The sequence below is a fragment of the Chrysemys picta genome, chromosome 10 (assembly GCF_011386835.1).
Source record: "Chrysemys picta bellii isolate R12L10 chromosome 10, ASM1138683v2, whole genome shotgun sequence".
NCBI classification, from domain to species: domain Eukaryota; kingdom Metazoa; phylum Chordata; order Testudines; family Emydidae; genus Chrysemys; species Chrysemys picta.
This window is the reverse complement of record NC_088800.1, coordinates 47,634,866-47,660,514: the sequence shown is the minus strand read 5'-3', so window position 1 is coordinate 47,660,514 and position 25,649 is coordinate 47,634,866. Positions and strand designations below refer to the sequence as shown.

Below are 25,649 nucleotides of genomic sequence, written 5' to 3'. Positions count from 1 at the left end.
ATAGAATGTTCATACGGATAGTTTGGGGGCTGTACATCATCAGTAAAGGGGCCATAGTTAAATATTACCCTGGCCTGTGTGGTGGAGTCAGTCAGTCTCTCTCCTCCCGCAGGCACCTACCTTATTTGAACATACGCGAAGCTGGTGGTGGCCAGTCTAGTTTTATTCTTGCTCCATCCATGTGACAACTTTCTCAATGCTTTCCCTGCATCGTAGACGAATTTATTGTTGGGATCTGGGTTAGGGTTATTTCCTTCCCAGTTTTTTGTGTCTCGTTTTTTTTTTTTTAATTACTTCGTGAAATAAAGCAAAATATGTTATTGGCGATCAAATCAACTTTTCAAATGTCCCTGTGCTTGTAAAGGTAAACACAGACAAAAGATACCTATGAAACAAAGCAGGCTGTCGCTTTGTAATTCAGAAACCTGAGTAACTAATTCAAGAATCCCCTGAAACTGCCACCTATAACGACGATCCCAAATTCTTTAACGAGAAAGAAAATGGTACAAAAACAAACAAAACCACGAGGGAAAAAAAATCCCTCCGGAGAAATTAGAATGATCACAACCACAATTTTAAAAATAACTGCATCTGAAAAATAAAATTCCAGTTTAAGACAAAGCAGAATAGGGGAAATAATTATACTATAGCTTTTTAATTTAAGCTGAAATATGGATTTGATTTTCCATTAATTTACCCATATCCCCCCATAAATAATGGGCAAAGAGTCCATTTTAAATCTGTTTTATTGACTCTGCACATACAGAAGCGCTTAGAAAAGGTTATGGTTCCGTTTCTTTTTAAGGTTGCTTTTGAAACTATCTAACAATCAATTAACAAACAATCTTTCTCCGCCTTGGGGACAGTTGTGCTGATTTCATTTTGATTTTTGGTGCTTTTTTAATACAGAGTCAAAAAATAAAAAACTCACAGATGCACCGGCTCCCTGCTCAGGGGACAGTGCGCTGCATATACATTTCAGATTTTTCTCAATTCCACGACAAAAGTTACCTATCATTTCCCGTTCCCCTTTAAACATCACAAACTCACATCAAGGGTACATACATTTCTCTATAAGCACGCTACTCTACTCAATAAACATCTAGGAAATCTCAGTGAGTCACATGCCTCCCAGAAGGTCTGGGGAAAAGGGACAACAAAGATCAGAGGTGGTGTTATTTCCACACTCCCTTCCCTACCTCTAAAGAAATGAGAAGCACCCACAAGTTAAGAGAGGACCAAGTCACACACACATCTCAAATTCTACAGCACGGCTCCATTAATACTGTGTAGGTACAGATGACCCGCTAGATCACCTTGTGTATCTTTGATCGGATGGTCAGGACCGGTGTGGGTTTCAGTTACCCACTCACCCATCCTCCCCATACACGGATTTATGCATCCCAGCGTGGGAAGGGCACAGCTGTTTGCATTGACGTGGGACGGGGATGGGAGCTGTCCAGCACAGAAACTTGCTGAAATTGACAACACTCACGCTTGAAATTGACAACTGGCCTTGATGATATTAGCTCAGGATATTTTCGGATTTTCTTATGTGAAGGAGGGGGAAATAGTTAATCCATTGTATTTTAATTGTAACAAACCAACATAGTTTATAAAAAAGACCACAGCCTCCGTTTAGGATTAATATGTTGGGAGCAGATGGTTTTGTTTTGTTTTAAAGCTTTGTATTTCAAATAGTGTGTTAAAAACTTTTTTTAAAGGCCAATTCATTCCACTTATTTTGTTTAAAAAATCGACCCCACCCTGAAGTACTTAGTGAGACCAGAAAAACGGGTTGGGATCTTAATTCTGTTGGGTTTCCCCCACGCTGGGCTGTTGGCAGAAGTGTCTTTGGAAGGATGTAGCTGATCAGCCAGTGAATGGCTCAGATCCCACCTCGAGTTTGTATCTTACTGTATTATATGATATACAGGTTGGGGCGGTGGCTGAGGGGGTGGCCAGGGGTCGGATCAGCGAGCTGGCTGCCTGTAGTTCCCATTGATCTCTTGGGAGATGTTCACAGCCTCGGCCCCCAGGGGCAGCCTGTCGCTGTATTCGGACCCCACCTCAAACTCCTCCGGGTTGGTTTTGGATTGGGACTCAGCGATGGACTCGGCCACCAGGCTCTCGTCTCGCTCCAGCTCCCTCTCCTCCTCCGCCTCCCGCTCCTCCTCAACATCCCCCGCCTCACTTGGGTTGTAGTTCTTTTCCGACTCTAGGTAAGAGGCCCGCGGGTCGAAGTCGGCCGCTATGTGCTTCTCCATCTGGTCCGGGTTCTGGGCCTTCATGATGAGTTTGTAGGTTTTGCCCTGATACTTGGCGAGCAGATGGCAGCAGGTGGCCCCCAGCAGGGGGACGGTGGCCAGGGCCAGCAGGAAGATGCTGACCACCACGATGATGATGAGGGAGGGGATCTCCTTCTTGGTGGTGAAGACCACTTGTACCTGGCAGTCCTCCCCCAGGTAGGTCAGGCAGACCGAGTAGTTGGTGCCGGGGGTCAAGCCCTGGAACCAGTAGGAGTTCACTCCTTCCTCGATCCTGGACCACTGCACCATGGAGTGGCCCTGGCCGCTCTCCGCGCACAGGTAGAGCGCCCGCAGGTGGGTTTTTTCCGGCTGGCCGTAGAAGGGGGTGAGCTGCACCTTGGCCTCCTTCTCCGACACGTCCAGCGCGATGACGCCCAGGTCGAAGGTGTGCTGCTTCAGCTGGCCGCTCTGGTTGAAGGCATGGTTGGAGACGTACTGGGTGTCCGCGCTGGAACCGCAATTCTTCTCGAAGAGGGGCCGCTTGGCGGGGACCTGCTCCAGGCCCGGCGAATGGGAGCTGTGCCGGGTGGGGCTGAGGGGTTTGGGCCTCTCCTCGGGGCTGAGGACGCTGTTCTTGGAGCCCTTAGGGCTCGGCTTCCTCTCGCCCGGCTGCGCTTTACCGGCCAGGGGATCCTCCATGGGGCGGGCGGGGTATTTCTGGGCCCCGGCCACAGCCACGTTGACCGAGGTCTGGTTGCTGCCCAGCTCGTTGGTGCCCAGACAGGTGTAGGTCCCTTCCTCGCGCTTGCTCAGGTGGGGGATGACCAGGGTGCCGTTCCCGTAGACCAGGAAGCGTTCTGTGCCCTGCTTGGAGCTGCCAGCGGGTAGCTCGTTCCCAATCCTCTCCACGCCGGGCCCCTTTATCTCCAAGTCTTGGCTGGCGGTCTGCACCTTCCAGCTGATCTCCGGCTGGGGGCTGCCCCTGACGCTGCAGTGCAGCAGGAGCGTGAAGCCGTCATAGAGCTCGGTGTTGTCCAGGTTGGGGTGGTAGGTCAGCTGCACAGAGGGAGGCTCGCACTGCAGGTCTGGGATCCTCCCCAGGGGGACGCCTCGGAGGCTGTCCGGGGCTGCACAGCTGATGGAGTCCCTCTCGGGGATGGAGATCAGGGTGTTCTCAGCCCAGCTCTTCAGCCACAGAAGCCTGCAGGTGCAGTTGAAGGGATTGTTGTAGATCTGCAGGTGAGACAGGGAAGTCAGAGAATCGAAAGTGCCCTCGGCGATGGTGGTGAATTTGTTGTTGTTGATGCGCAGGGACCTCAGGTCTTTCAGGGTGTGGAAGGCCTCACAGGGCAGCTTCACCATGTGGTTGTTGTTCATCTTGAGTAGCTGCAGGGCGCTGAGGTTGTACAGATCCCCCCAGGGGAAGTCTATGATCTGGTTGTAGCTGATGTCCAGGTTCTTCAGCTGCACCAGGATGGCGAAGGTGCCCTGCTCGATGGCGCTGATCTCGTTGTGCGCTAGCCACAGCGAGGTGACCTGGGTGACCTCCATGAAGGAGCTCTTCTGCAGGGAGGTGATCTTGTTGGCGGACAGGCTGAGGGTGGTCACGTTGGAGGGCAGCCCCACGGGGACCGCCTGCAGATCTTTGTAAGCGCAGTCTGCGAACTGATGGGCGTATTTGTCCACACAGGAGCAGGGCTCCGGGCAGCCCTGGCTCACCCCCAGGAAAGCTGCGATCCACAGCCAGAGCAACGGGTCCATCTTCCTCCTGCAGCCAGAGACAGAGACAGGCACGATTACCCCACCAGCTCCTAGCCTCGGAGACACCGCTGCGCTCTCTGGCTTGGGAGCAGCCTGGTCCCTCCGCTTTCCCCTTAGCCCAGGTAGAACAGGAAGCAGCGCTCTGCTCCCGACGGAAAACCCAAGGTAGCAAGAACTCCCTGCTCAGGGGACAGTGCGCTGCACACGCGGACCCCCGGACATGTGTGATGCGCAAAATAACATCAGCCTAAGTAGTAACACACCCAAACCAGAGCTAAGAGCCAACAAATCATTGTTTCAATTCGTTTTCTTTCTGCCTGTCTATTTCTCTGTCTGTCTGCCTTTCTTTCATAGAATCGCATGCCGTTTGGAAGTTGCAAGGACTCTATATAATACATCTTCGAACCACGTTTCCGGCACACCCGAAACTCAGACAGCACCGTGCAGTTTTTAAATTGCGTTAAAATATACACGGTCTAACCTTTCCCTTTAAAAGCCCGGCATCCCTTCTTAGACTTTCCTGTTGAATTGGTCCTGAAGCTGCGTGGCACTGAACACCATGAGAAAGCTCTCAGGAGAAGAAATAAATTCTCCAAAAAGCGCTGTCTTAGACTGATAACAGAACAATTGATAAAGCAATAATTATAAACTTTGACAATAAAAAGCATGCAGCTAGATCTGTCGTTTGCTGCCCACAAAGACATGAATAAGGAAAGATCCTTATCTATAAATGTGTAAAACCACGCTCAGATTTACCCTAATTACCTGTAGTTTCCCTGGTATTAATTTGAAGACAAACCGTGCCATTTGGGAGAGGCTGCGGATCAGAAAGCTAGGGAAACATTAGCATTTCTGCCATGTACCCCTGCTGCTTCCCTGCTTCAGATGCGAAGACAAACACCCCTGGGAGAAACAGATCTAACATTTGGGGCTAAACCCGGGCCCTACTGGAACCAATGGCACAACTCCCATTGATTGCAAGGGAACAAGGATCCTATCTACCATAGCATCAGAAGAGATCATTTTCTTTTTCCGCCAGCACAAGCTGTTTGTACCTGCGGTCCCTTCTCTGAAATACACGCTTCTAGTCCATCCTGCCCTGCCTTTACAACCATGCCACGCGTGGCACACAAAAGCTACCACAATCTGCATAACTGCAGGCAGCTCCCAAAGCCAAAAAGGAAAGGGATCTCCTCCAGCTAACGTCCTACGCGCAGGTGAAGTTTGCCCAGCCTTACCTGCTCAGCTTGGGATCTAGAGTGCAGATCTATGGGGGCAGCTTCCAGGAAAGCACCCAGCTGCAGAAGCCAGACTGAACTCCAGGCATTTAGTTGGGAAGTACAGGGAGCCCCAGAGATGGGTGGGCAGCTGTGGATCTGTTGCTTCTGGTGGTGGCTGGCTTTAATTTTGCAATCGCAGAGGCAACACACATTTTTGGAGCTTTGAGCTGCCCAGGCTGCGAGTCCCACTATCCTGATGACTGATCCCCCTTTGGCCCCCTCCCTTTTTTAAATTGCTGCTGGGTTGGAGAGTCAGTGCGCGCTCCCGATGCGCCAGGGAGCGCGCCTAGCCTCTCCCACCTCCTGCATATTCTGAGTGTGTTAAAGCTGCAGGGACTCCCACCAAACCCAATGCAATATTTATCATGTCAATATGTTTCCCCGTCCATGTGCCATCTTTCAACTCTCCGCCCTCTCCCCCACATTCCATGTTTAGTGAATCTATTTGTTGTGCACTAATTGAATGCAAATAGCTTCTAAGCACTTCAGTGTGGGGAGAAACAAAGGAGGGGGCTGGACTAGATTATCTGGGACGAGTTTGCTGTTTTGAATGGCTTAAACTCTTTTAAAAGAAAAATAAACATGCAGATGATTTGTTGCAGCCTCAGTGAGAACCGATCGCAATCAACCTCACCTCCACGCATGTGTTTGCATAAAGTCTTTTAGCTCCATCTCTCTCGACCTGCTTCTGCTAGTCCTTTCCGCCCAGAGCCCGTTAGGTTTTGAACTATATTAAACAAAATAAATAATTGATTTTATTTGCAGAATTGATCCCCCTCCTCCAAGTAATTCTGGAGGCATCTGCAGCATCTGAAAGCAAGAAGGAAATGATGCTACCGCTGCTGAGCATGTTTTTTTTTTAATTCAATGAGGCAAGAGGGGAAACATTAAAACTATTGTTAAGTTTTAACCATTCAACATGTACACAAATGGATGTTTGAAAAATTAACCCCAAAATCAGTTAAAATGAGTTGAATCGCCATTGTATATATGTAATCAGAGAGTTATAAACTCTCAGATCTATTGTGTTAAGAGAGAAATGACCTGATGGAGGAAAACCCACATGCAGGAAGAAATATACATTCTGGTGTACAGTACGTCCATATAATGTTACTATATAGTAATAGGTGTAGATTCCTTTCACGTGTGGGTATATATTCTTAACTAGATGTGTGTACAAATACATCCATCCATCAAACATGGATGTGCACACGTAAACCCACTATAATATTTTATACATTCACTTATGAACATATACAGGTACATTCATTACGTTTGTACATCTATATACATAAACATTACACACACACACACACACACATACTGCTACATTTTGCACATACACACACACACACTTACTCACGTGCAGGGAATATACACACATTGTATACAGAATATGTGCGACGTGTGTCTACATATTCAACCCCACACACGTTTGGGTGTGGCGGGACCCTCTGTGAATGAATAAGGGTTTATCCAGTTTTGCCGGGTGTCTCTAATAAAATCAATACCCTCTGTCATGCTCATACATATTTTAATGGCCAGCATTTAAATGAATGCCAAAAAAGCGGGGGGGGGGGGGGGAGAAAGGGGATCTGAAAAGAACCTCTGAAAAGGGTCCTCTGCTTTGGAAGAAGCTTTTACAATTAAATACGAACACCCACAGAGCACAGTGCTTTGTTAAACAAACAGCGTCCCCTGAAATTGTTCTAAAACTCATCTTTCTTTCTTTGACTCATCTACACAGACATTTGCACTATTTTAGTTAAGCGGATTTACTTACACCAGTTGAATTCATCTGGCACAAATGCCTGTGTAGACCCTCTTAAATTGGTTATCTTGGTTTAGTTTAAACCTCTTTCTAATTGCAGTAAACTAAACCGAAAGGAGCCTAGTTTAAACTGAAATAAGACCCAACATTCCACTTGGTCTTTTGCACTGGTTTAATAAAATCGATTAAAATCAGACCTTTTTTAGTTAAACTGGTGTCACCCTGTGTAGGCAAATCCAAATTTGCCTACCTGCTCTGATCCCACTCGGAGGGTCTGCTGTGCTCAAATGCTCAGCACAGTGTCCCAGCTCCTCAGGTTTATTTGCATGCAGCTCCTGGAGAAACAAATCAGCCTGTACAAAGGTGAACGGTATCTGGCGTGATCATGCAAATTGAACCGTATAAAGCCACTGCCGGGGACATCTGTCATTGGCTGGAGTTTGGGGAGAGCAGAGCAGAGAGAGCTGCAGTGGCCAGGGTGGCACTGGTGTCAGCTCGACAACAGTAAAATCATTTTTGGCAACATAAAGCAAGAATTGGTGCTAGCGCACTGCTGCCTTTCCGTGCCGATCTCAAAAGTCTGGTGAATCAAAATCCGTTATTGTCTCCTGAGCAAGCCTGTAACTTTTGGAAAGAAGGTGAGCTCTTGCCCTGAGGGTTGTGCATGATCCTGTGGTTAAGTGAAGGTGCTGCATTAAGACTCAGAAGAGCTGGGCTCAATTCTTGGCTCTGCCACTGATTCCCTGTGTGACCTTGGGCAAATCATTTAATTTATGTCGGCCTCAGTTTTCTCATCTGTACAATGAAGGTAATAATTCTGTCTTGCCTATTTAGACTATTTAGTCCACTCTGGAGGACTTTAGGGCGAGATGGAGATGATGGATTCAACAGTTTGCCCTGCCTATAATCGGAGCTGCCTTTTGGGATCTCATCTAGGGTGAGGCGGTAGAGAAGATGGAATAGACTGGAAAAGCAGGTGAAGAAAGTTACTTTGCAGCTAAAAGACGAGTCTAATTATTTAATTTCCTCTGGGCTCCAAAGTCCCATCCTCCCCTAATAACTCAGGGAAATCTACACCTGCTTATGATGGAGTCTAGAGCTAACGTGTCTCCAGCCCGGACATTGCTTCCTTAACAGTGCAGTACTTTCTTGTAGGAGAACTACAGGTCGATTGGGATTAGAAAGGCAAAACTAGGGCTGATTTGCAGCTAGTTAGACAAGGATTGTTTTCAATTCCTCTGGTGCTGAGGACATCACTTTTTCTTTAACACTAAACAGCGAAATGCCTCCGTCTCTCAGCTGTTCCGCGGTGCCAGACAGACAGTTCCTAGCCCCCCGAGCTCTGTCAGCATTAAGGGATCTGCTATTTATTTTTGAAAACAGCTTAATAAAGGAAGCTCTCCGGGCTGTGTTACAAGCTTTTATAAACTGTCTCTCCTATTGCTGCTGTTTAAAGCAGACTGCACCGAAGGAACCAGCAGACAGCTCCCGCCCGCCACAACACAAGCAATTGAGGGGTGAACTCAGGGCTTCTTTCTCACCCTGACGGGCTGGTGGTTGAGCTGTCTCTCCGAGAGAGACTCCTCATTATCCCCAGCAGTTTGAAGACCTGATTGCCTTTGTTTTGTCTTAGACTGGTACCCAAGTGGGACGGAGGGGAGGAGATTCCGCGTTACGATGACTGGTTCTCTGCGATCACAGCCTTGTAACGGAGGCTGGGGACGGTTTTCGGCTAACGAGTGATCTGCTTGAGAAGTAGTGCACCCATCAATGGTTTGTGCCCAGTCGGCAGGGCCCCATTTCACACGGAGAAGCAGTGGCGTTCATTATGCTAGAGACAGGACATTAAGGAAGCATAACCCATGGCTCTAACCCATTCCGGCAATTCCACAAGTGTCTGCAGTAAAACACCGCTGCACCTCCTGGAACAGACATGGCCCTGTCCTTCCAACTGCTGGTCTCGGGGCCGGAAGGGGCAAAGGGCGGATCAAAAGCCCACTGGTAGGTTTTTCACTCACGTCAGAAGCTTGGACTCAGTCCACCGTAGGTTGGGGGAGGAGGACAAAAGGCGGTGGGGAGGAAGAACGGCCTAGCAGATAAGACTGTCCTGTCACTGAGGAGACCTAGCTTCCATTTCCTGGCCCCCTCTCTCCTTCTTGTATCTCCCCCCAGATGTCCCCTACCTGTCATGGTCTTATCTATTTTGACTGCAAGCTCTTTGGGGGCAGGGAACATCTATTACTGGGTGTTTGTACAGCACCAAGCACAATGAGTTCCCACTCTTGGCTGGCCCTTAGGTACCACCAGAATACCCATATTATATACAAATAGGTACCTAGATGGATGAGGCATGGGGGGAGGTGGGATAGAAGATGACCAACACATGGATGTGTGGGTCAGTAGGGCAGTTGGGATTTAATACAGCCCCACTGTTAGACCCTCAATAGAGGCCTCCCTATGGGATGGGGAGTAAGCAGATACCAGACAGTGTTGGTATATAATACTCTAAATTATCTTTATTGATTACAAAACAAACCTTACTCACGCCACATTCACACCCCAAACATACTGTATTAGAGCCCAAAGTCTGCTAGAGAAGGAGATTATTGCATTTGGAACATGCCCTTGGATGGAAGGTGCGAGGGAACTGGATGTAACACTTGATACCTTAGAAAACATGTTTGAGAAATATGTACAGCTGTACAAGCCTAATGCCAGTAAAAAGCAAATGGCAGTAGTATGGCTGTTGTGGCAAGCTGTAAAAAAGGAAATTGCATGTAAGGGGGAAGTCTGTGCAGAATTAAGTCTGTGCAGAGTTACAAACATTACAAGATAATTTGAAAACTTGCCAGGAAAATTTGTAAAGGGAATTGAGGCAGGCACATATAATGCAAACTCAGAACAAATGGGGAAACAAAATAGGGAATTGGAAAAAAAAAGAATGATGGATTGGGAAAAGATTAAAGCAAACAAAGATAAATTAGACCATCAAGTGATAGGAATGAAACAGTTATTTGGAGATTTGACTAAGGAAGAGGAGATCACAAGTGTTTCTCTCAGCTGGTGCCAGAAAACTATAGCAGCATTGAAAAAACAAGTGAAAATACAGTATCTGCAAGTTGCGGCTGAGTGTCAAAAAGAGAGAGATTTGGATTTGGATTCTGATGATATTTGGTATGGAGAAGACCTGTGAGGGAGTCAAGAGAAAGGGGTTGAAATATGTTGTTGGGTTTTATGTTTTTTGAATATTTGGAGAATATATTTTTGTGGATATGGTTGGGTTTTTATTGTTTATTAATCAGATACCAGTAAACAAGATTGCACAAAGAATCATGGCAGACGAGCCCCCCTATAGGAGGGAAGAAGTAATCGAAGCCCCAACTATTGTGGATCTAACAATTTGGTTGGAAGGAGTGCAAGTAAACATAAGTGCACAACAACCAGAGTGTATGCCATATGCTTTGCCTCTATTACAAGCGTGGCAACAACAATGGGGAGACAGGACTATACAACAGAGAGGTATAGGTGAATATATTGTAGGTAGTATTGGAGCTGGAGTTTTAAACTCATTTGATATTGAGACGTTACAAGGGAAAATATCAGCTTTGGGTAAGATTTTGAGGGCTATACAGACATGTGACACAAAATTTTGGTGCATTATCGGAACAAGGAATAAGTAGTATGGAACTCCAGTTGAAACAAGCCCAAGCCTTGAAAACGTCTCTAAATGTAAATCTGTCTGGTATGTCTGAAATTGACAATAAAACTTGATTAGCAATACGATGTGTACAGATACAAACCTATGGGATACAATACATACAGCGAATGGTTAATCTGTTACGTAATGGACAATGGCCTTCTTAATGGTTCAAAGATCCTCATATATGGAATCAGTGAATTACAAGATTGGGATCAAGCCACTCTGAGGGCAGAATGGAAAGGCAGAATGCTGTTGTACAACACAGGGAAGCAAAGAAAAGCAGCAATGGCCTGGGTGTTGCCAAAAATTATGAATGGAGAGTTATGGCAAATAGAAATAAGTGAGACACACTTGATTCAAGAAGAAGGGGATTATAAATTAGTAGAATTAACAAAATATTGTGAAGAGGGGGGAAGAAACAAATAGGTGTGCCTACAACTAACTTGGTCCCTAGAGGGATGTCATTTGAACCATTCAAGCAGACAATGTACCAGGTAATATTTAGCATCTAATGGCACAAGAGTCTTTGATTTAGGCAATGGGTGTATTTGTGTGGTAACCACTGAAAAACATGTATTTTGGGGAAGTATGACAGAAAAAGGCCCAACTGAGTCATGGAAATGAAATGTAACAGAGGTCATTATTAGTGGAATTATTTATCGAGGTCCTCTATTTTTAAAAAAGGAAATTGTTTGGGAACCAAAAGATGTGGACTGGTCCTTTGATTTGGGGATACATTGGGAAAAATGGGAAAAAACTGATTGATGAAAGTGAAAAAATCAGACAATATGCAAAAGATGTATTTAAGTCTGCTCAGCTGGGGAAAATAAACATTTTGATCCACAATGGTCAAATATTAAAATTGGGGAAAGAAGAAGAATTGGTAATTTCTCATTGGTATGATGTTTTAAAGGATGGTTTCCCAGTGTCACAGCTCTTCTACATTTAATGCTACATCCTATTGTGATATTTGCATTAATGATTTTGTTAACCTTTATTATGCTATATTTATACTGCTGAATAAGAAAGCGACAAGAAGTTTTGGAGCAAGTGATATATAAAATTGAATTGCCTGCAAAATTATAAACTGATACAATAATTAATGGCATAATCATGTATCAAGAGGGGGTAATGTTGGAATATATATATATATATATATCCCAACACGACCCCATAGCACACAAATGAAGAACTGAATTCCACTCTGATTATCGATGCCTTCTCCTTTTGTGGCCCAATCCCGCAGTCCTTGCTCAGGCAAACCCCAGCCTAGGAGTCCAAGGCAGTTTTGTTTGTGCAAGAGTTGCCCAGGCATATGAGGTTACCAGATCCCCTCTATGGAACTCCTGACCAAGACCCCACCTGTATTGCTTTGGGATGAAATTCACCCCTGTGTGGAAAGCCAGCACTAGACCCAGGCATCTATTGCTAGCAGTATATATATTATTATGTGTATCTTTTTATCAAGTACATTGGGCCGGGACTTGGAAAAGTGACACCATGCCCTGCTGATTGGATCCTCAGCAATTTTGCATGGGTCTTTCTAGAGGATGAGATCTGACCCAGATGAAAGTTACAGTAATTCATTGACCCCTTTTCTACCTCCTACTAAGACTTCTTAGTCCATCTTGTGATGGGAGACAATGTGCTGAAATACTGCATCAGTGTTTTTCAAGACATGTTCCGGTGACTGTGTGCATGGAGAGTGGTATCCTGATGCTAGAAACAGGTCATGGAAAGGACCTCTTGGACTATCCAAGTGCAGATATCAGGGTGATTTTTCCTGTTTCTCTAACCCTGATACTCTTTATTTCTTTACTTCAGTTCTATACTGACCTATGGCAAAAGCTCCTCCTGGTGGATAGACTGTGCAATTGCTTCCATATTTTCCTAGCTACATCTTCAGCTGAGTCTGGTATTTTATGGGAGGGGAAAGAAAATCCTGGATGCAATGAAACTATAAGTATGAAAATGTGTTTGTACAAGCTGTCAACCCATACAGAAGGTCAAAGGGTGAATGTTTGCTGGCGGTACGGTGTGGTGAACAGAACATTAGCCTGGGAGTCAGGAGACCTAGCTGCTATTCATGATTCTGCCATGGGCTCACCTTGGGAATCCACATTGCTACCCTGTGCCTCAGTTTCCCCATTTGTAAAATGAGGATCATGAGGCCCTGCTTTGGGCCATTTTATGAGCTCCTGGGATGGAAAGCTCTGGAAAGGTGCCACATGTGATAATTAAAGAGGCTGCTGGAAACATGCCCTGCTTCTGGTAGTCACCTACTGCCCCATCTTGGCGAGTACCCTAGAGTTCTCATCATGTGAAAGCTTTAGAAATGCAGTTAGACCAGTGGTTCTCAACGTGGGGCCCGCGGGCTGCTTGCGGCCCAACCAGCACACAGCTGCAGCCCATGTGACATCCTGAGGGCTATATAGGTAGTACATATATTGTGTGGATGTGGCCCACAATGGTAAATAGGTTGAGAAACACTGATTTTGATGCAAACCAAGGGGAAGATGGACTGTGGGCCAGATATCCAGCTGGTGTGAATGGTGCAGCTCTAATGAAATAAGCAGGCTAGATCCCCAGCTGGTGTAAATCACTGTGTCCCTGCTAGAGTCAATGAGCCAGAGCTGTAGTGGGTATAAATCAGCATAACTGTGAGGAGTGGCAGGATTACAACCTGGGTCTGCTGAGTCTCCAGCTGGGGCCTTTAGGAGTAGAAACACTTGACAGATCATGAGCCACAGGCTGTGCCACCCACTTGGAGGAGAGGAAGGTGATCAGGAACAGTCAACATGGATTCACCAACGGCAAGTCATGCCTGACCAACCTGACTTCCTTCTATGATGAGATAACTGACTGTGGGTATGGGGAAAGCGGTGGACATGACATACCTTGACTTTAGCAAAGCTTTTGATATGGTCTCCCACAGTACTCTTGCCAGCAAGTTAAAGAAATATGGATTGTATGAACGGATTATAAGGTGGATAGAAAGCTGGCTAGATCATTGGGTTCAATGGGTAGTGATCAACGGCTTGATGTCTAGTTGGCAGCCAGTATCAAGTGGAGTGCCCCAGGGGTCGGTTCTGGGGCCGGTTTTGTTCAACATCTTCATTCATGATCTGGATGATGGGATGGATTGCATCCTCAGCAAGTTTGTGGATGACACTAAGCTGGGGGGAGAGGTAGATAGGGTCCAGAGTGACCTAGACAAATTGGAGGATTGGGCCAAAATAAATCTGGTGAGGTTCAACAAGGGTAAGTTCAGAGTCCTCCACTTAGGACGGAAGAATCCTATGCACTGCTACAGGCTGAGGACCGACTGGCTAAGCGGCAGTTCTGCAGAAAAGGACCTGGGGATTACAGTGGACGAGAAGCTAGATATGAGTCAACACTGTGCCCTTGTTGCCAAGAAGGCTAACAGCATATTGGGCTGCATTAGTAGAAGCGTTGCCAGCAGATTGAGGGAAGTGATTATTTCCCTCTATTCTGCACTGGTGAGGCCACATCTGGAGTATTGCATTCAGTTTTGGGCCCCCTACTACAGAAAGGATGTGGACAAATTGGAGAGAGTCCAGCAGAGGGCAACGAAAATGATTAGGGGGCTGGGACACATGACTTATGAAAAGAGGCTGAGGGAACTGGGCTTATTTAGTCTGCAGAAGAGAAGAGTGAGGGGGGATTTGATAGCAACCTTCAACTACCTAAAGGGGGGGGGTTCCAAAGAGGATGGAGCTAGGTTGTTCTCAGTGGTGGTAGATGACAGAACAAGGAGCAATGGTCTCAAGTTGCAGTGGGGGAGATCTAGGTTGGATATTAGGAAACACTATTTCACTAGAAGGGTGGTGAAGCACTGGGTTACCTAGGGAGGTGGTGGAATCTCCATCCTTAGAGGTTTTTAAGGCCCGGCTTGACAAAGCTCTGGCTGGGATTAGTTGGGGTTGGTCCTGCTTTGAGCAGGGGGTTGGACTAGATGACGTCCTAAGGTCTCTTCCAACCCTAATCTTCTATGATTCTATGAAGTTGGAAACACCCACAACTAGCCTTTCAGGTACAACAATGAAGAAGCTAGATAGTGCTAATGGCCCATCAACAAAGACAATAGACCACGGAAGAGCTTATGGATGCTTCAGTCAGCCTATGGGCAATGGCTGCCATGACTCATCGAGAGAATGCAAGGGCTTGTGACCAGATCACATGACACTGAACTCCATTTTGGTACCTGTACTTTTCCACAAACTGGAATGGGAACAAAGGGGTTCCTACCTTATAGAAAAACTATATAAGGGGGGAGTGACATCATGACTAGGACTCACTCCCCTCCAAGACAACACCTGGAAACATCGGAGGAACAAAGACTGAATTGGGAAAGAGGGTCCCAGGTGGGTTTGATCGCTAACAAGTGGATCAGGAGTTTAGTGTTCCAAGGGGAATTCCAGTCAACAGCATTGCAGAGATTCCAGTCATGCTACTTACAGACAAGAGCAAATCACTAACCACACCAGAGTTAGCATGTGAAGAAGTCACTGTCCTGTGGCCTTAGTATCAAGGAGATCACAACCTGGCCAACTTGCTCATTGCACAAGTCTTGCTGGAGTCCAGGCCTGCCCCCTTCCCCTCCCTAATGCCAATGGGGGCAGCCTATCCCGGATGGAGCTATGGGGCCCAACCCTGCCCCTACTGATGCCAATGAGCCCAGTTCTACTCCAGAACCAGCAGAATCTTTGCTATTCATTAATAGTCACTGAAGTCTGGACAAAAACATTTCAGATCATGGATCGTTCACCGTTTCATGTTGACTGGTCACTGCTGATCATTCCTGCTGTATGATTTGTCACCTAAGCCACATGCTCTCATTTGCACTCCCTGAGTAGATAACTGAAACTAGTAAAATACCAAGTAAGGAACTGCCCTTTTTCCAGCACTGTTTTTCAAACAACAATTCATTAGAGTGGAAGTTCAGGGCCATCAGGATTCACAACCATTTTCACAGACACCCAGCTGTTTTTCACATGCTCACAGTCAGCGAACCCAGCTTGGCTGTCAGGAGGGAAGGGGGAGCAGGAGTAGAGTGAGTTCCCTGGAGGGGAGGCAATGGGAACCTGCTGGGGAACGGGAGCCTCTGGGGTGAGAACACTGGGAGGTGGTGCTCACCTAAGAGCGGACAGAAGAATCCTGCAGCAGGCCCTGAAGCAGGAAGGACTGAATGGGGCTGGGAGCTGGAGGCCAGGCTGGGCTGAGGAACTGTTTTGGTGTTTTGCCTACATATGGAAAAGAAAGCTGGGCCTGGAAAGAGACTCTGGGTGGTGCAACTGCACAGAAAACAGATCAGGTTGTGAACATTACCTCAGCATCTGGTTCGTGTGGGTTGGATTGGCACAGGACAAGTTACTGAGCTTCCTGGAAACACCAAGAAAGAACGGTTACTTACCTTCTGTAACTGTTGTTCTTCGAGATGTGTTGCTCACGTCCATTACACATTAGGGTGTACGCGCGCCGCGTGCACGGACGTCGGAAACTTTTTCCCTTAGCGGCTCCCGTCGGGCCGGCAGGGCCCCCTCCTTCCCGCCAGAGCGGCGCCCCGCTCCAGGGTATATATATCCCTGCCGACCCGACCCCTCCGGTTCCTTCTTGCCGGAGACTCCGACAGAGGGGAAGGAGGGTGGGAAGTGTAATGGACGTGAACAACACATCTCGAAGAACAACAGTTACAGAAGGTAAGTAACCATTCTTTCTTCTTCGAGTGATTGTTCACGTCCATTACACATTAGGTGATTCCCAAGCTTACCATTGGAGGTGGGTAGGAGTCAAGGTACAACTGACTGTAGCACAGCCCGACCGACCATCGCGTCCTCTCTGGTCTGATGATGGATTGCGTAGTGGGCTGTGAACGTATGTATGGACGACCAGGTGGCTGCCTTGCAGATCTCCTGGATAGGGACCTGTGCCAAGAAGGCCGTAGAGGACGCTTGGGCTCTAGTCGAGTGGGCCCGGATCTCCGGGGCCGGAACATTGGCGAGCTCATAACAGGTACGTATACAAAGCACAATCTATGCCGACAAGCGCTGTGTCGAGATAGGCAAGCCTTTCATACGTTCCGCAATCGCAATGAACAGCTGGGGTGTTCTGCGGAACGACCTGGTCCGTTCCAGGTAAAATGCCAACGCCCTTCGGACATCCAGAGTGTGTAGGCTGCGTTGGTGAGGGTCCGTATGGGGTTTAGGGAAAAACACCGGTAGGCAAATGTCCTGCCCCATGTGAAACTGTGATACCACCTTTGGGAGGAATTTGGGGTGCGGCCTCAGTTGCACCTTATCTTTATGGAACACTGTATAGGGCGGTTCCGAAGAGAGGGCCCTCAATTCCGATACCCTTCTGGCCGATGTGATGGCCACGAGAAACGCCACCTTCCACGAGAGGTGCGTGAGGGAGCAAGTGGCTAGGGGCTCAAAGGGAGGACTCATGAGTCTTGTTAGGACTAGGTTCAGACTCCACGCCGGGACAGGCGGGCGCGAGTAGGGGAACACCCTTTCCAGCCCCTTGAGTAATCGGGCCACTGTGGGGTTGGAGAACACTGACACTCCCAACTCCCCCGGATGGAAAGCCGAAATAGCGGCTAAGTGAACTTTAATTGAGGCGGGCGCAAGCCCTTGATTCTTGAGGTGCAGTAGGTAGTCCAAGATAGACGGACCTGAGGCTTGTAAAGGCTGTATGCGTTGAGGCTCACACCAGTGGGAGAACCTTTTCCATTTTGCCAGGTAGGTCGCTCTTGTAGAGGGCTTCCTACTATTAAGGAGGATTTGCTGAACTTGGTGAGAACACCTGTGTTCTGCATCACTCAGCCAGAGAGACACCATGCCGTGAGATGTAGCGAAGACAGGTTCGGGTGGAGTAGGCGACCTTCGTCTTGCGTGACTAGGTCGCGATGGAGGGGGAGGGTGATTGGATCGGCTATGGACAGTTCCAGCAGGGACGTGAACCAATGCTGGCGTGGCCAGGCCGGGGCGATGCCCTGTCCCTGCGGGTCTTGAGGAGAACCTTGTGTATGAGTGGGAACGGGGGGAAGGCGTATCTCAGACTCCCTCCCCATGGGATCATGAAGGCATCTGCTAATGATCCCCTGCTGAGGTTCTGGAACGAGCAGAACTGAGGGCATTGGCTGTTGTCCCTGGTGGCGAATAGATCCACCCGGGGAAAGCCCCACCTCCGGAAGATCGAATGCAGGACGTCTCGCTTCAACGTCCATTCGTGCATTCGGTAGGAGCGGCTGAGGTGGTCTGCTAAGCCATTTTGAATTCCCGGAAGATACGTCGCGATGAGGTGTATCGCATGGGCTATACAGAAGTTCCATAGTTGGAGTGCTTCGTGACAGAGGGGAGAAGACCGGGACCCGCCCTGCTTGTTTATATAGAACATGGCGGTCGTGTTGTCCGTCAGGACTGCCACGCTGTGACCCTCTATGGTGGCGCGGAAGGTCTGACAGGTGAGGCGAACCGCTCTTAGCTCCTTCAGATTGATGTGAAGCAGCTTGTCTTCGCTGGACCACAACCCTTGGGTCCGCAGTTCTCCCAGGTGCGCCCCCCAGCCCAGGTCCGATGCATCTGTTACCAACGTCAGGGTGGGCTGTGGGGCAGCGAAGGGGATCCCTTCGCATACCTGTTGGTGATCGAGCCACCAGCGTAGCGAGCTGAGCACCTGGTTTGGGATCGTGACTACTTGATCCAATGGGTCTCTGTTGGGGCGATGCGTGTGGGCGAACCACAACTGTAAAGGTCGGAGCCTCAGGCGGGCATGCCTGACCACGTGTGTGCAAGCTGCCATATGTCCCAGAAGCTGCATGCAACACCTTGCCGTTGTCGTGGGGAACTTTTGGACCGAACTTACGGCTTTGTGAATTGACATGAACCGTGCCTCTGGTAGGCTCGCTTGCGCGGTTACCGAGTCCAGGGTTGCACCTATGAAGTCCAGCCTCTGTGTGGGGACTAACGTGGACTTGGGTACATTGACCCGGAGGCCGAGCCTGTCGAACGTCTGCAAGGCCAGCTTCACGTGAGATTGGACCTCGGCCTCCGACCTGCCCGCGAGTAGCCAATCGTCCAGGTACGGGAACACATGCATCCTTCTCTTTCGAAGGAAGGCTGCCACCACGGACATGCATTTCGTGAACACTCGTAGTGCTGACGCCAGGCCGAAGGGCAGGACCGTAAATTGGAAGTGGCGCTGGTCGACCATGAAGCGCAGGAATCGCCTGTGGGCTGGATTGATTGCAATGTGAAAATAGGCATCTTTCATATCGAGGGCAGCATACCAATCCCCCGGATCCAGGGATGGGATAATAGTTCCCAGGGAGACCATACGGAAGCGAACTTTGATCAGAAACTTGTTTAGCTCGCGCAGGTCCAAAATAGGACGGAGGCCTCCTTTTGCCTTGGGGATCAGGAAGTATCTGGAGTAGAATCCTTTTCCCCTCAGGTCTGTTGGGACCTCTTCCACTGCTCCAGCAGCGAGAAGGGTCTGCACCTCCTGCGTGAGAAGTTGCTCGTGAGAAGGGTCCCTGAAGAGGGACGGGGAAGGGGGATGGCAGGGAGGGGGCGAGGAAAAATGAAGGGTATAGCCCGCCTTCACTGTGCGCAGGACCCATCGGTCCGATGTTATGCGCGACCATGCCCGGTAGAAATGGGACAGGCGGTCTTTGAAAAACAGAGGAGGATCCGGTATGGGATATGGTACACTGTCCTCGGGCGTAGCTTCAAAAGCCTGGTTTGTTCCCTGGCTGCGGCTTGCCCTGGCCGTGACTCTGGCCCTGGTTAGGCGTATTGTTACGTCTCCGCCTGTTATCCCTGCCTCGACGGCGGTACGGCTCGTGTCGGGGGCGAGGGTGATATTGCCTTTGCGGTGGCTGGGGTTTAAAGGGCTTACGCTGCGTTACTGGAGTGTGCATACCCAACGACTTAAGGGTCGCTCGTGAGTCTTTAAGGCTATGTAGCCTGGCGTTCGTCTGGTCGGAAAACAAGCCCGAACCTTCAAACGGGAGGTCCTGCAGCGTGGTCTGTACCTCTGGCGGGAGACCTGAAGCTTGTAACCACGCCGAACGCCTCATCACGACTCCCGACGCAATTGTTCTAGCCGCCGCGTCGGCTGAGTCTAGTGCGGCCTGCAATGAGGTCTTGGCCACTGCCATTCCCTCATCCACCAGGGCCGTGAACTCCTGATGCGTGTCAGGGGGGAGGGAGGCCTTAAACTTGGCAACTGATGCCCACGAGTTAAAATTGTGCCTGTTTAGAATCGCCTGCTGATTGGCGATCCGCAGTTGAAGGCCCCCAGATGAATAGACTTTCCTCCCGAATAAGTCCAATCTCTTAGCTTCCTTGCCCTTGGGGGCAGGAGCTTGCTGGCCATGCCGCTCTTTTTCGTTGACCGCCGAGACCACCAGCGAACAGGGGGACGGGTGTAGAAAGAGGAAGTCAAACCCTCTAGATGGGGCAAAGTATTTCCTCTCTACGCCTTTTGCCGTTGGCGCACTAGAGGCCGGTGTTTGCCACACCGTCTTATAGTTGGACTGTACTGTCCGTATAATCGGGAGAGCGACTCTGGAGGGGCCCTCTGGGCTCAGGATATCGACCATGGGGTCGTCCTGCTCTACAGTCTCCTCTGCTTGCAAGCCCAGATTGAGGGCTACCTGGCGAAGCAGGTCTTGGTGTGCCCGATGGTCGATCGGGGGAGGGCCGGACACCAGTGTGCCCGCTACCGCCTCGTCTGGCGAGGAGGAAGAGGTCGGGGCCTTCTGCCCATCCTCATTGTCCAGCAATCCGGCATCAGCCAGTTGTTCCTCTGCGGCCTGACCCGCAGTGTGGGATTGGGACGGCACTGTACTCGGTGCCGAGTCCACTCCTTCCCGCTCCGGCGGTCTAGAGACCGTTGCCTCCCTATACGATGGCGGGTGGTGCCGCGGGGAGCGGGATCGGTGCCCAGATGGCCCGGATCTCGAGGCCCTCGATGGGGGTCCTTGCTGGTGGTAGGCCCATGGTGTCCAGAATGGCCATTGGCTCGGTTGGCCCCATTGGGACTGACCGTAGTCTCTGCTGCCCCGTGACCTATGGGCATATCCGCCGTATCAGTCTGAGTCAGTCCCCGAGACCACGGACGGTGACCTGGAAGGCCACGGTGGAGCCGTAGGATGGTGCCGGTCCGGTTTTGGGGAGTAGCGCCTCCGCGACCAGGACCTGGAATAGCGCCTCGCCGACCTGGACCTGGAACGGTACCGGTGGTCGCGGGACCGGGAACGGCTACGACTGGTCGGCCTTGGGTAACGAACCGCTGACGCTTCGTGGTGCCAACTCGTGCTTGGTTGCTGAGTCGGTGCCGACCGCTTGATGAAGCCCGACTGCTGCGGTGCTTCCTGCGCCGAGGGCAACCGGGAGTCCACCGAGGCGGAGCTCGACTGGGACCGGTTCCTGGAGCGGTGCCGAGACGGCGACCGTGATGGGCGCAACATCGCCAGCTTGCCTCTACGCGGCAGCATCGGCGGAGCGCCCTCAGCGCGTGCCGGGGCCTCAACGGACAACGCGATGAGGTCCTTAGCTGCCTCAAACGTGTCCGGAGTGGAGGGCTGTTCCACGAGCTCCTCTAGCCCTTCATCCTCACTCGACGCGCCCATCCCGGGGCTCGACGGGCCTTTCGGCGCCGGAGCCACTACCGGGGTCCGTGTTGGGGCCGTATCGGCCTTAGGGGCACTCGAGGTCTTTACCGGTGCCGGCCTCTTGTGCGGGGAGCGTCCTCGGGCCTTAGACTGGCCCTTCGCTTTTGCCGGCGAAGACGATCGGCGTCGTGCATTTCCCCGCTGGGTCTGTGCCACGGGCTTCGGGTGACCTGCCGGTGCCGGTTCCCGCACCGATGCCGGGGCGCTCCGCACGGAGGCAGACGGTGCCGTCGAAGTGGAGGGCTGTAACGCCGTCTCCATGAGCAGCTGCTTAAGGCGAAAGTCCCTCTCTTTTTTAGTTCTGGACTTAAAGGCCTTGCAGATCTTGCAGCGCTCTTTCTGATGAGCTTCCCCCAGGCAACGGAGACACGAGGCCTGGGGGTCGCTCAATGGCATAGGCCTACGGCACGTGGCACAAGCCTTGAAGCCTTGGGCGTGTGGCATACCCCGCCGCCCAGGGCCGGTGCCGGGGCTGAACAAACAACCACGGCAGGAACTTTAAGTACTCTAATGAGCTGTTAACTACTGGCTCAACACTACTATAAACTAACTGATAGCTGCTAAGTAACACTAATGACTATTGCTAAGGGACACTCTCAGAAGAGAGACAGAGTTGTTCCAACGCCGCCACGGACGGTAAGAAGGAACTGGAGGGGTCGGGTCGGCAGGGATATATATACCCTGGAGCGGGGCGCCGCTCTGGCGGGAAGGAGGGGGCCCTGCCGGCCCGACGGGAGCCGCTAAGGGAAAAAGTTTCTGACGTCCGTGCACGCAGCGCGCGTACACCCTAATGTGTAATGGACGTGAACAATCACTCGAAGAAGAAACTCCCTGGCAGATCCCACCTTGAGATCCCTCACCACCTTGGTCGCATGGCTCTCTTGCTTTAGATACCTCTGGTGGGTCTCAAACCTCTTGATGCAAAGGCACTCCTCATAGTCAGAGCACCAGAACGCTGCCCCTTGCCCACAATTGTCACAGACCAGGTCATTGCCTTTGACGATCTTCTGGTAGGTGCTCAGCTTGGCCTGCAGCTGGGCGAAGAGCAGGTTGTGCTGGTCTGGGATCCCGCTGGCTTGTGGGATGGGAGTGCGGCAGATGGGGCACTGGACAATGACTTGTTCACTTCTAGACAGTTGACACACAAGGTGTGAAGGCCGGACAGGAGCTTGGGATTTCTGGGTTCTTTCTGGCATCCCTGGCAGAGCAGGAAATGGAATTATTCTTCCATCGCCTTTGGGAAGGAGAGAGAGAGAGAGAGCATGGAACTCCCCCCCACATGCATTTTCCAGCCAACTCTACTAATGAGTTCAGCTCTATGTGTAGGGTCGGCGACGCCTGGGAGGGGCAAGAAGGCTCACATGCCCCTCCCCAGATGCCGGAGGGGGAGGGGCACATTCAGCAGGGAACAGCAGCGGCGAAAGGAGCAGAACATGGGGCTGCCAGCAGTTCCTCCGGCATGGCTGCACCGTCCTAGCCCTGCCCCCAGCCTTTCCACGCAGCTGCGTTTCCTAGCTGGGGTCTGTACAGCCCTACTGGAGGACAGGGCTGGGGGTGGGGCTGCGGGCGGTACTGGTATAGCTGCACCAGAGGAGCTGCTGGTGTGGGGAGCCAGGCAGCTGCTCCGGCGTGGCTGTACCAGTACAGCCCCCAGCCCCATCCTCCGACAGGGTGTACAGACCCCAGCCAGGTGACACAAATCAGTATCCTGAAATCACTATGCGGCACAACGGGAGAACAGACCCCTCGCTCCCAGGTAACATGGGATGGGGAGGGCATGGGGAAAGTGCGGGGACCCTGGGCAGGGGGCAGGGTGGAGTCACGAGGGACGGTCATGTGGGGAGGTCACGTGCCCCCCCTTTAGCTGGTGCCCCCCTTTTAGTCCCTCCCATGAGTCGCCTATCCCACCAATGTGCCCCCCAAAACAGGGAGAATAAATGGCAGTGACTTGCAGTGAGATCTATGAAGTAGGTGCTCCGGGCACCACTCAGAAGTATGATGTTGAACTGGTAGGAAAGTCCATCTTGGCTGACCAAGGACTCAGACAGGAACAGCTCCACAGCTGACAGCAACTCCTCAGGGCTAGGTTTCCTCCTGCTGCTGCTACTGGTGGTGGTGGTGATGGTAGGAGCTGGTGGTTCTGCCTCATTCACTGTTACCATGCTCTCTGCTGGGGACAAAGGTGTAAAGATGGGTTCGGGGGCACCAGGCTGATTGGGATGAAGTTAGCTGTCAGCTCAGGAGTGGCAGGGATCCACAAGCCACTGTCCAGTAAAGCTCTGATGAGCGGTCAGAAAGGAGTCCCCTAGTCCTTCCTGTCCATCCATCCTCTATCGGCCACATGTATAGCACGCGAACCCCCATCGTATCGAGGTATTATATTAACCTGCTACAACATAAAAACAGAGAAGAGTGGTATTGTGAGTCCTGTTCTAAGATTTAGGATGATCCAGTGGTTAGGGTACTAGTCTGGGACTTAGGAGACCCAGCTTCAGTCCCCTGCTCTGCCACAAGTTTCCTGTCTGAGCTTGGGCAAGTCTCTTAACATGTCTGTGCCTCTGTATACTGGGGATAATAGCACTGCCCAACCTCTGATGGGGGCTGTGCAGCTAAATACAATAGATTGTGAGGTGCCCATATACTATGGCAAGGGTTTGAGAAGTACTGAAATAGACAGTCTTCATTTAATCTCTTCTTCCTGTCCGGTTGACCATGGAAGAGACATTTGGCAACACTCACTGCACAGCAGCATCAGAGATACCAGTTAAATCCCTCTGCTCACAATGGGAGGTGTCTGCGCACCTCAGCTGCTGCTCTAAGTTCACTGCTGGCAACAGACGGGCTGCTGCTGGGAAAGGGTAGTCACTCCCTAGGAAGAGGGAGGAGTGTTTGGAGGCTGCAGAGATGCGCAGACTGCAGTCACTCCCAGGGAGGAGGGCTTGGAGCTGGTACACCTAGGGCAAGGAGGGGAACCAGGGTGGTAGGTAACCGTACAAAGAAAGAGCAGTGAGGGCTGGGAGACGACAGCCCAAAACTGCTGAGTGTAGAGTCTCTGCACTGTAACCCAGAGCAGAGGGTGGGCTGGGTACCCCTACCTGCTACTGAGGGAGTGGCCCCTGTAGCAGTGAATGGGAAGACTGCCTGGGGCTGCTGAAGGACAGACTTTGATATACCCCAGAAGTGGGGAACGCTGAGTGACACGGCTGGAGGGCTGACTCACGAGGAGGACGCTGTACTTCCTGGGACGGAAAGGAGCTACAGACTGAGAGAGAGATGGTGTGATGGCATGCGCCCACAGGAAGGGACGTTGGTCTCGAGCACTAATCCCCAGAGTGGCCAGGGAGAGGCACCAAACAAGCAGGGAATGGTGCGCCCCGTGACACCCTCCCATGGCATGGGGCCAGGGATCCAGCATGGGGATGGAGCTATGGGGCCCCATGTGGGGTTTGCCTTAGTACGGGCAGTGCCCAGCACATGAGGTGGAGGTTCCAGTGATTGAGAGCAGCAGGACACTGGGCAAACGCAGACTCCTGGCATCCCCAGGGCAGATGGAGGGATTGTCTCAGCTGCAGCATGAGCTCTCCTTGTGGAGGCGAGGCCACTGGGCCTGGTGCCCTGGGGCAGGTCTCCCTGTGGGGCTGCCAACCATCTCATGTGATGCCCCTGCCACGCCTGCTCTCAGCCATGTCTCGCTGCCAGTTGAGCTGCAGGGATCGCCCCACCGTGTCTCTTGCCCACGGTCAGTCGTTAGGGCAGCACTGGGGCAGAGGGGCCTGTGACTTCCACTCCTGCTGCTCCCCATGCTGGATTGGCCCAATGGGGAACAGTCATGGGGAGGGGGGCAGCAGCTGTAGCCAGCTGCTTCAATGCCCCCTTATGCTGGTTTTTCAGGGAGAGAGCCTGGGGTGCAGGGGAAGAGGGGGGTGCAGAGACTGAGGTGGGGCAGAATGGGGGTCAGGGGTTGGAATGGACAGGGACAGGAGGGGGAGCATAATGGGAAGCAGGGGCTGCTCCAGGATTTCCTCCCCTCTGCCCCCCAGCTGATTTCTCCTCCCCTCCCCCCAGCAAGCCTCCCACCCCCTCGGACTACCCCATGCTCTTCCCAGCCTCATCCTCGCCCCCTGCAGTTGCTCCAGTTTCTCAATCCCTGCCCCGTGCTTCCCCTACTTGGGGACAGGGGGAGTAG

The 25,649-nt window shown here is 50.9% G+C and overlaps 1 protein-coding gene across 5 annotated transcripts; it reads right to left on the bottom strand.

Annotated features, from left to right (window-relative positions):
* Window positions 1-728: 728 nt before the first annotated feature.
* ISLR2 (immunoglobulin superfamily containing leucine rich repeat 2) lies at window positions 729-16,810 on the bottom strand. 5 transcript variants are annotated; one of them, XM_065559704.1, is made up of 3 exons: window positions 16,553-16,810; window positions 5,925-6,017; window positions 729-4,017 (listed from the first exon to the last, which is right to left on the bottom strand). In XM_065559704.1, the coding sequence occupies exons 2-3, from the start codon at window positions 5,960-5,962 to the stop codon at window positions 1,974-1,976; spliced, it is 2,082 nt and encodes a 693-aa protein (XP_065415776.1). In that variant the 5' UTR covers window positions 5,963-6,017; window positions 16,553-16,810; the 3' UTR covers window positions 729-1,973. The 5 variants fall into 5 exon arrangements, with proteins under 5 accessions (XP_065415776.1, XP_005290557.1, XP_065415775.1 ...); XM_005290500.5 differs by lacking the exon at window positions 16,553-16,810 and adding an exon at window positions 7,312-7,424; XM_065559703.1 differs by lacking the exon at window positions 16,553-16,810 and adding an exon at window positions 6,654-6,746.
* Between the last annotated feature and the right edge of the window lie 8,839 nt (window positions 16,811-25,649).

Coding starts and splice junctions, on each gene's coding strand:
- ISLR2 (XM_065559704.1), bottom strand. CDS start 5,962: ATGGAGCTAAAAGACTTTATGCAAACACATGCGTGGAG. Junction 4,018..5,924: donor ATGCAAACACATGCGTGGAG/GTGAGGTTGATT, acceptor CTCTGGCTGCAG/GAGGAAGATGGACCCGTTGC.